The sequence below is a fragment of the Pantherophis guttatus genome, chromosome 6 (genome assembly GCF_059756535.1).
Source record: "Pantherophis guttatus breed Tessera chromosome 6, ASM5975653v1, whole genome shotgun sequence".
NCBI classification, from domain to species: Eukaryota; Metazoa; Chordata; class Lepidosauria; order Squamata; family Colubridae; genus Pantherophis; species Pantherophis guttatus.
Window position 1 is genome coordinate 100707722 of NC_142068.1, and position 12765 is coordinate 100720486.

The following is a 12765-nucleotide window of genomic DNA, read 5'->3' on the forward strand; positions in this document are numbered from 1 at the left end:
CCCAAGAGAAGCACTGGGTGGTTATTTTGAAAGGGGCGGGAGCGGTTTATGCAAGCCTGAGCCTCCTCAATCGGGGCCCTCCCTGGGAATTGCTGGCCTGGCCGGGGTGTTTGGAAAAACAGTACACTGCTGGAAGGGGAAGGGGAGAGGAGGAGGAGGAGGGGCATTACCCAGAGTCCAGCTGGCAGATAAAAGCTGCAAGGCTCTGTCATAGTTCTTTTGGGTGAGCCATCCTCACGTGGCTCTCAGGTCCCTGCTCAAACTGGCCTGGAAGTGGTGTGTCATTCTCAAGGCACCCTGTTATTAAGCTGGTTATTAAGACCAGCTGCCTGCAATTACTGCAGGGTTCGAATCTTGCCAAGGCTCAAGGTTGACTCAGCCTTCCATCCTTTCTAAGGTAGGTAAATTGAGGACCCAGTTGTGGGGCAATAAGCTGACTTTGTATAAATATACAAAAGGATGAAGGCTATTGCTGAGCACATTGTAAGCCGCCCTGAGTCTTCGGAGAAGGGCAGCATATAAATCAAATTAAAAAAAAAAAAAAAGCAGTGGCTGCTCTCGCCAGTAACTGAGCCTGCAAATTGGCATGGTGGGCTCAGTTACCAATGAAAGCAGCGGCCGCTTCACTTGCCCCTTCTCATCCAAACTGCCGGGTGTTGCTCTGGTTCTTTCCACCATAGCCGCGCAGCCTTTTCTTACAATTCTAGCTATGCCTTGGCACTCGCAGTTGTGGCAGCCCAGCACTGAAGTTCCCCTCCCTCCAACCAGCAGCCTCTACTCACGTCAAGGAGCCAGCGGCCGGGTGGGAGGAAGACAAGGTGATGCACTGCTTTTAGACCAGTCCAGGTAGCGGGTGGGTGAGCAGGCAGCCTCAGGGAAGAGTGCTGCACTGGGTAACACATCTCCCGGTTGCAGGCTGCATGCGGGGCCTGAGGTGGAGGGATGAGCTTCCCTGGCCATCATATGGCACTGCCAAGGTGGCAGGGCCAATAGCGCTGCTGCTGGCTTGGGAACAGCTGTCTCGCCAGGGAACGGGCCGGTAACTGGTTGTCCTCTGGTAAGAGGTGCGCCGGCCCTCTTGGAAAAAGTGGGGGTGCATGCATGGAGGATGCGCACATGCACAGTGCGGGTTGCATGTGCATATGCACAGTGTGAGGCGCATGCACATTAGGAGCATGGGGGTCATGCGCACATGCGCAAATGGGGGCACCCATTGCATTATGGGTCCTGGCACGCGAGAGCGCATGAGCGCTCGCACGCTCGGACTTTTGGCAATGCCCAAAAGGTTCACCATCGCTGACATATACACACAAAGCAATGAAAATAATTTTATGGTTGGGGGTCACCACAACATGAGGAACTGTATTAAAGGGTCGCGGCATTAGGAAGGTTGAGAACCACTGGTATAGGGTTTCCTGCCTAAGCGGGGGGTTTGACTAGATGACCTCCAAGGTCCTTTCCAACTCTGTTATTCTATTCTATTCTAAAATATCTGGTTTTGTTAATTAGGGAAATGTGTTCCTTCCTTATCTCAGAATCCTATATGTAACTTTAGAGCACTTCTATTTAGAGTGCTTATTCCATTTGCAATTGCCATCTTCAAATGGGATCCAAATGTGGACTATGAAACAGGGGGAAAATTCGGACTATGTAGGTCCCATTTCCCCCTGAGAATTTCTTTTTGATTTGATGCCATTCTGATGGGACTTCATAAAGGTATCAGCTGCCTGTGGTTTTGGGAAGCTGAACTTGTGCATTATCCTGCTTGACACCTTGGGATCGTTGCAAGCAATAAACAGTGGCATCTGAATTATTTTAAGAGATCCTAAAGGGCCATCAATATTATTTCATTAAGAATGAGAAAAAGCCAGTAAGCAGCCAAAGGTCACAGTTGGCTTAAAAAGCAATCTTGTTTCCTTTTCTTTCCCTGCAATGGAAAATACACTGATAGGTAAAAAGACTTAGCACACCCTGAGATGCCAAAGGCTAAATTAATATTAATTACCTGCCCTATGAATTTGGAAAGGTGGTCTCCCTCCATCTTTCTCTCCATCCTTTGCTGCAAGATGAGGAATCCTTTTTAATTAGGGGATGCTGAATCACCATGCTTGTGTTCTTGTTTGTGTGTGTGTTGTTGACAGTAACTAAACATGACCCTGGAGCGAGCAGGTGGTAGCATAGGTTACAGCGATGAAGGGATTCAGGCATTTATCTCTTCCAAAGGAGATCAGTTCCCTGAGTGACAGGGATATCACTGGTGTAGTTGTTACTTTTACCCATGACATCACCGATTGAAAACAAAGAAAAAAAGCAGCAGAGGGATGTATACTCAGAGCAATGCCTGGTATTGTACTACACACCGAGCAGAAACCATGTGCCATATTCTGATTTTAAAAACATTCTGAACTCTCCTTCGGCAACTAACAAGAGCAAACATCTCATGCTTCTTGCCTGCCTTTTGGGCACATACAATAAGCATTGGCTCCATCCTTCTTGTGGGGGCATATCTGTTGATGGGTGAAGCCCTCAAGAGTTATTTTTGGGATCCCTAAAGGAATGCCAGTGGATGGGGAGGAACCCCACAATGCTTACCAGAAGTATCCCCCCTTCTATTTTGTTTTTCCCTCATTGGTTCTGAAAAAAGTTTCGGATTTTCATCCGGGAGGCTTGGATGGAACTTGAGTGGCTTTGAGCTGAGCCTCCTTTCTTCCCTTCTCTTTGCTTTTTGAAGGCTCTACCTGTCTGGTAGCTCAGCCTGGCCATGCTGCAGCAAATTTTGCGAGACCTGTACATCGATCCTGAGCTTTTGGCAGAGCTGAACGAAGAACAGAAACACATCCTCTTTTACAAGATGAGGGAAGAGCAGGTCAGGCGATGGGAAGAAGGAGACGTTAGCCCAAAGGGGACAAGGAGATTTCAACAGAGTAAGATGGGCTATTTTTGTTTCCCTCTTGTCCATAGATCAATCCTTTACTGTTTGCAAAGTTGTGTACAGTTTGCATATTCTTCTACTTAGCAGTTGCCCATGAATTCAATGGGTACAAAGGAGGGAAATGATATTTACTGATTTATTGACTTATTAACCGACCAACTGACTGACTCCTTCCTTCCTTCCTTCCTTCCTTCCTTCCTTCCTTCCTTCCTTCCTTCCTTCCTTCCTTCCTTCCCTGCCTTTGTTATTCTAGTGGCTTGCCCTGTCAGTGTTGCTGGGAGTGATCTTGGAGTTTGCTTGGTTGGTTTACTGTTGTTTACTGTTAGCTTGTTCCTTGATTGGGGCATTGTTTACTTCTCGATTGTTGGTCTAATGTTAATCTTGGAGATAATCTCTGCTCATCTTGCTGTTTAATCGCTGGTGGGGAGGTGTTTTGGTCCTTTTGTTCCCTTTTTTGTTTTCTTTTTTAGCTTTTTGGTTTCCATCCACTGGCAGGGCAAAACCCTAGAACAGGGATTCCCAACCCAGGCCATGGACTGGCAGAAGTCTGTGGCTCACCTGGAACCGGGCTTTGCAAGGGAGTGAAGCCCCATCTGTGTATGTGCAGGATCCAGGCAGAGCATGAAATCACACTTCCTCGGTCTGTGGAAAAACCACCCTCTATGGAACTGGTCCCTGGTGCTGGTGCTACTGCCTTGAAATACAAACTGAGAGCAAACCCCACTCCTTTTTAGCACTGATGATGTTACCTAGTTGGGTAATGAAACATCTGCAAGAAAACCACCGAGCTCAGAGAACATCAAGGGACCCCTCAGACATTTTCTGCTTAAAAGGGCTTGGAAATTGAGGTTGTTCTAGATTGGATACTTTTTCCTTTTCAGTGTCCTTACTTAATCTCGGCTCATCCCTTTGGGCTTAACGATATGGTGTTTTCACTTCACTGGGAAATTTTTTATTCCTTTTTAAAGGGTGCACTTAAAAAGGAACAATTCACATCTCCAACAAATAACCTTGTTACGTGATCTGTGCTGCATGACAGACCTGAGCAATGTGGCAGAACATGAAAGTTATTAAATAGCCCATATTATGTTTAAGTTGCTAGAAGTTCGGCATGGCACATTATAATGGATATTTAATGCGGTATTAATGCAAACTTCCTTTTTTTCCTCCTGCCGATAAAGAAGAGCATTTCATTTTACAATCACAGACAAAGAGTTCCTAGAAACTTTTGAGAAAATCAGATAGAGACATGAGACAGCTCTGTAGAGCAGAGCTTCCTAGAATGGAGTCCTTTCGGTCAATCTGAAAAGGCTGAAAAGGAAAATAAATGGAACGTTCTGCTTTATAATCTAGCTAAAAGCCAAATATCAAGCTTCTAGAAAATCCAGAGGCTTCATCTTTTCTGCCGACCATGGAGGCTGAGATTGCAAAATTCAATTCTCTTTTGAGCCAAAAGATTTAGACTCTGAACTTGAACAGAATAACAGAGTTGGAAGGGACCTTGAAGGTCTTCTAGTCCAACCCCTTGCTCAGGCAGGAAACCCTATATACCATTTCATACAAATGGTTGTCTTCTTAAAAACTTCCAGTGATGGAGTACCCAGAATTTCTGGAGGCAAGCTGCTCCACTGATTGATTGTCCTCATTGTGAAGTAATTTCTCCTTAGTTCTAGGTTGCTTCTGTCCTTGATTAGTTTCCATCTAACTTAGTCTTTCCCAGTTTCCAGAGTTCTCCAACCAACACAAACATTGCTAGGAATTCTGGTGTATATGTGTGTGTGTGTGTGTCTGAAGTCCACACACTTGGAGGTTACCACTACTGAGTTAGATCTAGAACAAGACTATAGAACAAGACTAATCAAGGAGAGAAGCAATCTAGAACTAAGGAGAAATTTCCTGACAGTGAGAACAGTTCACAGTGGAACAGCTCTCCTTCAGAAGTTGGGGTGCTCCATCCCTGGAGGTTTTTAAGAAAGGATTGGACACCATTTATCTGAAATGCTATAGGGTCTTTTGTTTAAGCAGGGGGTTGGACTAGAAGACTTCCAAGGTCCCTTCCAACTCTGTTGTTCTTCATTCTTTTGAGAGGCTTATCCAGGTATGGACAACATCAGTGGTGGGTTTCTATTGGTTCATACTGGTTTATTTATTTATTTATTTATTTATTTATTTATTTATTTATTTATTTTTCATATTTGTATACCGCCCTTCTCCCGAAGGACTCAGGGCGGTGAACAGCCATAATAAATACAAATACATATAGAAGTTAAAAACTATTAAGAAACAGATTAAGTAATTTAGGCTCAAAGATTAAAAACATCCAAATTTATCTAAAGAGATTTAAAACCCAATTTAAAAGCCAGTTTAAAAGCCAATTAAAAAGGGAGAGTTAGGCCAGACCAGCTTGTTGGAATAGAAATGTTTTCAGGGCATGGTGGAATATGCGTAAATCTTGGATGTTTCGTAACTCCGGGGGAAGCCCGTTCCAGATGGTAGGTGCCCCCACAGAAAAGGCTCTCCCCCTGGGGGCCGTCAGTCAACATTGTTTGGCCGACGGCACCCTGAGGAGTCTCTCTCTATGGAAGCGAACTGGTCGGTGAGAGGCTATTGGTGGCAGGAGGCGGTCTCGTAAGTACCCTGGTTCTGAGCCATGGAGTGCTCTAAAGATAGTAACCAAAACCTTGAAGCACACCCGGAAGACCACTGGGAGCCAGTGCAGCTCGCGCAGGAGGGGGGTTACATGAGAGCGCCACATTGCTCCCATCACCACCCGTGCGGCCGCATTCTGGACCAGTTGGAGCCTTCGGGTGCTTCTTAAGGGGAGCCCCATGTAGAGAGCATTACAATAATCCAGGCATGAGGTGACAAGGGCGTGAGTGACCGTGCGTAACGAGTCCCGATCCAGAAAGGGATGCAACTGGCGAATCAGGCAAACCTGATAAAAAGTCCTCTTGGCTACGGCCGTCATATGCTCTTCAAAAGACAGCCGTGAGTCCAGGAGGATGCCCAAGTTGCGAACCCCATCTGTGGGGGCCAACGACTTGCCCCCAATAGTCAGAGATGGTGCCAACTGACTATATCGGGACGACGGAAACCACAGCCACTCGGTCTTGGATGGGTTGAGTCTGAGTTTGTTCCTCCCCATCCAGATCCGTACGGCCTCCAGGCACCGGGACATCACCTCGAGGGCATCATTGGGGTGGTCTGGGGTGGAGATGTACAGCTGGGTGTCATCAGCGTACTGATGGTACTTCACCCCAAAACCACGGATGATCTCACCCAGCGGCTTCACATAAATGTTGAATAGAAGGGGCGAGAGGACCGATCCTTGTGGCACCCCACATATAAGGGGCCTCGGGGTCGACCTCTGCCCCCCTGTCAACATAGACTGCGACCGGTCAGAGAGAAAGGAGGAGAACCATTGTAGAACAGTGCCCCCCACCCCCAACCCTTCCAACCGGTGCAGCATGATATCATGATCGATGGTATCAAAAGCCGCTGAGAGGTCTAGTAGGACCAGGACAGAGGAGCAACCCCTGTCCCGAGCCCTCCAGAGATCATCAACCAATGCGACCAATGCTGTCTCTGTGCTGTACCCGGGCCTGAATCCCAACTGGAACAGATCTAGATAATTCGATTCATCCAGGTACTGAGGCAGTTGTTGTGCAACCACACTCTCAACAACCTTTGCAACAAATCGAAGGTTGGAGACAGGACGATAATTTGCTAATACAGCTGGATCCAGGGAGGGCTTCTTGAGGAGGGGCCTCACCACCGCCTCTTTCAAGATGGTGGGAAAGACACCCTCACTCAAAGAAGCATTTATAATCTCCTGGAGCCAGCCTCACGTCACCTCCCGGGAGGCCAGTACCAACCAGGATGGACACGGGTCCAATAAACATGTGGTCGCATTTAGTCTGTTCAGTATCCTGTCCACGCTTTCGGGAGTCACAGGATCAAACTCTTCCCAAATAATATTCTCAGGACCTGCCCCTGTCATCTCCTCTGGATCAATCCAGTCAGAGTCTAGCTGTTCACGAATCTGAGCAATTTTGTCATACAGATATTGTACAAAATCCTCAGCTCTACCCTCCAAGGGGTCTTCCCGCGTCTCTTGATGGAGCAAACTGGTAGTGGTAATTTGGCCTGGGTCGCCAAACCATTAATGACTGCTGGCTGGTCACGCCCCTGAACTAGTAGCCCATTCGCCACTCGCTTGCCCTGCCTGCCCATCTGACTGCCGGGAAGTGGCTCTCAAAGAGGCGGCAGCTGGGAGGCTTCTCGCAGTTGCATTGAAAAAGAAAAAGCCTCTCAGCTGGCTGCAGGCCACCAAAAGCTACTTGGAGGTTGCTGAAAAAGCCGCTGCCATCGCATCACATTGCTTCTGTGTCAGTCCGAGTGTGATGCAGCAGGCAATGGGATGCACATGCGTGGTTGGCATGAAGAACAGGGAGGTGACGGCAGTGGCTTTTACGGCAACCTCTGGTAGTTTTTGGTGGCCTGCGGCCAGCTAAGAAGCTTTTTCTTTTTCGATGCAACTGCGAGAAGCCTCCCAGCTGCCACCTCTTTGAGAGCCACTTCCCAGCAGCAGTGGCTGGCTGGAGGCTGCCACGGGAGAAAGGTAAGCAGCCTGAAGAAAGAGGCGGTGGTGGGGGAGGAAGAGGGACTAGGGCCAGAGCTGCTGAAGGAGGGAAAATGGGGTGACGCATGTGACTGATGAAGGGAGGGTGGGGCGGCATGCAGGAGGAGGCCTTTGATAGATTAGGCCAGGCCTGGCAGAAAATAAGTAGATTGGTAGAAATACAAGAAAATTTCCCACCCCTTTTTGGGTGTGGCTAGGTAGGGTGGTCATGTGACTGAGTGGCCGTGGCTGTGAGTGATGTCAAGTTGGCCACACCCACTGAGTCACATGCCCACCAAGTCATGTCCACCAAGCAAGCCATGCCTACAGAACCGGTAGTAAAAAATTTTGAAACCCACCACTGGACAACATGTAATGATCACATTCTAAAAGGTGAATCAAAAGATATAAACTAGCAGAACTTCTCCATTTCATCTGAAGTAGAGATGGATGAAAACTTTCCTCACAGTAGAGAGTAATATTTATGAGTCCAATACAATACCTACATAGCTACGAGTAAATTCCACAAGATAAAATTTGACTTACTTCTCCACGGACATGTAAAGTGGCATGCTGTGATTTCTTTCTAAGATTTACTGGCTGGCTGTAGCTGGTAGATCTAGTGGCATTATAAAATAAAAACGCAGATCAATCCATATAAATGAAAGAAAAACACATTCAAATAAAACCACAGATTAGAAATAGAATAACATTTGAGAATAACCACATTAAAACAGACATTATTTAAGAAGACCCGAGAATTAAACCTCTTTAAAAAAACACAGCTATAGGTAGTGCACAATTTACAACAGTTTGTTTAGTGACCATTCAAAGTTACAATGGTACTGAAAGTGACTTATGACTGTTTTTCACACTTATGACCATTGCAGTCTCCCCTGGTCACATGACCAAAATTCAGATGCTTGGCAACTGACTCATATTTATGACAATTGCAGTATCTGTGGGTCATTTGCCACCTTCTGACAACCAAAATCAATAAGGAAGCCAGATTCACTTAACAACCATCTTACTAACTTAATAACTGCAGTGATTCATTTAACAAATCTCAAAATTGGGCAAAATTCATTTAACAATTGTTTCATTTAATAACAGAAATGTTGGGCTACAATTGTGGTTGTAACTCCAGGACTACTTGTATGAGAAGATCAAAAGGCCTGAGATAATAAGATTTTTCCTGGCACTGAAATAGTTGTGCTGGACATAATTGGGGAAATCTTCAAGAAGCAGATTCAGGAAGAAAAGAGCTACTATTATAAAAATCTTTTCCTATGTAGTTTTTGGCCAAATTACAGCCAAGAGAGCTCCTAGAACAAAATGTTTGATGATAGTCTTCAAGGAAGGATGGTCTTTCTTCAATAATTGCAGAGAGACAAAGCCAGAACAGAGAGGAAAGGTCAGCCTCATTTACCACAGATTCCTTTGTGCTCAGAGTGGTCTCTTTGTGTATGTTTGTGTGTGTGTGTGTGTTTTGATTTATTTATTCTCTAGGCCCTGAAACTGTGTTTTGATTCAGACATGGGTGGAAGGTAGATTCCGCATAACTGACTCAAACTTTGTTGTATTCCCATTTCATGGGAGATGGAAATGTGCCAGGATGTTTTTCTCATCATTTAGGCAGCCTCTAAATGATAAAGAGAAAAATCACAATTACAGTCTCAATGTTTCTTCCAGTTTATAGGCTGAGGTAGCAACCAATTAGTTATTTAGATACATCCAGTTGGGTCTCATATGGAATGGAATGGAATAGAATAGAATAGGCTTTATTTGGCCGTGTGGTTAATCACATAAGGAATTTGTCTCCTGTAAGAGATAAAAATGGAAAAGTGATATTTCGCGTGTCCAGTGGCAAATCCAGAGGGTTATTTTTCAAAGAACATGACAGTAATTTCCTTCATATTTCCATCCATACATTTCCTTGAATTCTCCTCTTTTTTATCTATCCCTTGTTTGCACCACATGCTCCAAACTGAGACTCATTATCTGAGCCAATCTATTTGAGACAGGGGTGGGTTCTAAATTTTTTTACTACTGGTTCTGTGGGCGTGGCTTATTTTGTGGGCATGGCTTGATGGTCATGTGACAATTATTTAGGATTTAGCAGAGGTACTGGTCTACTAGGCTTTTAACTGCTTGCAGAGCTGTACCGATCTACCCATTTATTTTTGCAGGCATTGGTCTAACCATTTATTTTTGCAGGCACTGATTTACTCATGTATTTTTGCAGGCACTGGCCTACCATTTATTTTTGCAGGCACTGATCTACTCATGTATTTTTGTAGGCACTGGTCTACCCATTTATTTTTGCAGGCACCGATCTACTCATGTATTTTCTTTTAACACTGATCAGCTGTAGGGCAGCCCTTTGAAGCCTCGCGGCAAGAGTTTAAACAGTTTTTTCCCTCTAGCCATCAGCTGGGACTCAGGAGGCAGCAATAGATTGGGGGTGGGGCCAAATAAAAGGTAAAAATAATGCGGGTGGGGGGGCGGAGGGGGCAGAACTGGCTCGGTGATGTCATATCATCACCGCTACTGGCTCGGTGGAACCGGGTGGAACCCACCACTGATTTGAGACATGTCTCTTCAGTTGATTTGGCGACAGTTCACAAGTTTGATTTTGATTTTGGAAGCTGCTTTCCTAGGTTGGTTGACTTCATTCATACAAGCACTGCTCAACCATCATAGATTACTTTTAGCTTTTCTTTCTCTTTTTGACTTTAGCACCAAGAGGAACCCTACCTGGGCTCTGATATCCTGTAACATTAGTCTCAACCTCACTGAATAACATTGCATCATAGAGAACATTCTTCTATGGTAGAAAATATCAGCTACATGGTCTAACATGTGTCTGAAATTAAATAACTACTCAAAATAATTGTTCAAAAATTATTGAATGGAACTATTGGCTTTGGGCCACGTCGTTCAATTGCTCATCAACATAGCTTGTGTCAAAATTATAGAATTCAAGTAATACTCTGATTATGTCAGTAATTAGCCGTGACTTCCATTTTTTGTTAACAGAGCAGTTTTGTTAATCAACTGCTGTCATCAATTATATAATGATTAAAGTATACTTAAAAAATCTGATCTTGAAGGGCTGAACAGGATGATCAGAGCGATTTTACTGATGCTAAGAGAATTGCAGGTTTTAGGAAATAATTTTGTGGAATTGTGCAGCACCTGGCTGGATTTTGACAGGGTAAAAATTTGCATCTTTCTTTAAATTAATAGCTGTGTCTGTGAGACTGGCAGCATGTTTTGAAATTCCCATTGTTGGAAGTAAAATGCTAGTTTCAAATGGCTGGAGACGTTCTAAATGATCATTTTATTTAGCAAAACTAGCAGGTTACATTGAGTGTGCTGCATCTATGCCATGCCATCTCTCTGCCTTGCAGGACTACACAAAATCCATATAGGTGGTTTCATCAAAGAATTACAGAAAAAGTGCACATTATACTGGAATAACCACCACCATTAAATACTTAGAAATAACACAGGGAGAGAGATGTGTGTATTTCTCAGATGTGAGAGGTGACAAAAATGACACAGAGACTCCTTGATCACAGGCTCTGCTTCTACTGCTTTATTGTTATTCTAGCAAGCTTGCAAGCTGCTTTCTTCCCCTTTTCACAATTGCAACAGAAAAGAGATAAGTGCCTTTTACGTGTTGCAGAGCACATTCCCAGTTCCTCAACAACTTCCAAGGACATTAAAATAGGACATAAATTCTAAGCTATGTGGGTGTTCCTGACAAAGACCTCTTGATCTTTAATTATGTAGCACCTCACAGTGATAACTGATCAGGGGTTCTATAAGATATAAACACCACAGTTAGTAGGTAGAAAGCACAAAATACGTATATGTGAAAATCAATTCTATTTGACTATATGCTGAAATGGGATGCAAGGACTTAGGACAATATATTTTAGTGGCGTTTGCAATGGTAACCAATACAAGCGTTAGGTATTGAGAGAAAGTGCAGCATTACTAATAAATGTGGGTAGACTATAATATTCTCCATATATGAATACAGTGCTACCTTGCTACTCAGGTAAAGTAGCAAAGTGCTACTTTGGTTCTGATGAGTACCAAAAATGGTGAGTACCAAACAAATTTACTCCCTAAGGAATAATGTAGTGAGTTACAAGGCAGCCGACGCTGACAAGTTCCAGTTTGTGCATTGAGTACAAAACAAACGATGAGTACAGGGACAAGCTTTTTGTGTCAAAATGTGTTGAGTATCAAATTTGATGAATTGCAAAGCAGTTGAGTACCGAGGTACCACTGTAGTCACCAACTCTATACATTGGAATGTTTCGAGCAGGTCTGATAAAGTAAGTGTATGAGACAGTGCTGAATTGGTGAATTTCCAAGATATTGGTTTTGGAAAAGGCAGGGGAGAATTTATTGCAACTCCTCAATGATTCTAATTTCTTTGAGGCCTTGTTAGTTGGGTGTGCAATGATTAGAATGCACCCTATTCCCACCAATGTCCTTGAAATCAGTACTTATTAGCCTGTGAGTTATAATTCACAACAGTTTATTCTGAAAACCTCAGTGAAGTACCTCTCGCCCCTGATGCACCATTTCAATCTTGCTTGTGACTATTCAGGTACGTCTTAGAGCTTACAATATCATGATGACTTAGCATGAGGCAGAAATAAAACTAATAATAGTTTTATGGGGATAACAAAAAAAAAATCACTTAGTAAAAGAGGTAATTTGCACCATGACTAAGAGTGGAGAACTCCCAATGCAATATAGCCAATATTTGGAACTGTCCAAGGTCCTGAGTGTCATGGTTAACACACACACACACACACACGTACAATCAATGCCAGTAACTGTTTAGCTTTCTAAAATCCACAGTTTGAGGACCCCAGTACAACCAGTACTGAGAGCTATCCTATGTCTGTCAGTACAAGTAGTCCTCAATTTACAACTGTTTATTTAGTGACCATTCAAAGATACAATGGCACTGGAAAAAGCGACTTATGACCATTTTTCTGTGTTCATATTTATGACAGCTGCAGTAACCTGCCGGGGTCATGTGATCCCCTTTTGTGAGTTTCTGACAAGCAAAGTCCATGGGGAAGCCATTAGCAACAGAAATTTTAGGCTGAATTGTGGCTGTAGGATAGATAGATAGATAGATAGATAGATAGATAGATAGATAGATAGATAGCAGGGGTGA

General features: G+C 44.1%; 1 protein-coding gene across 1 annotated transcript in view; it reads left to right on the forward strand.

Annotated features, from left to right (window-relative positions):
* Positions 1-2761: 2761 nt before the first annotated feature.
* The window catches only part of SH2D4B (SH2 domain containing 4B), a 173825-nt gene continuing 163821 nt past the window's right edge, over positions 2762-12765 (forward strand). Inside the window, exon 1 of the mRNA XM_087872341.1 lies at positions 2762-2924. Within this exon, the coding sequence (XP_087728467.1) occupies positions 2762-2924 (163 nt within the window). The remainder of the gene's footprint in view (positions 2925-12765) is intronic.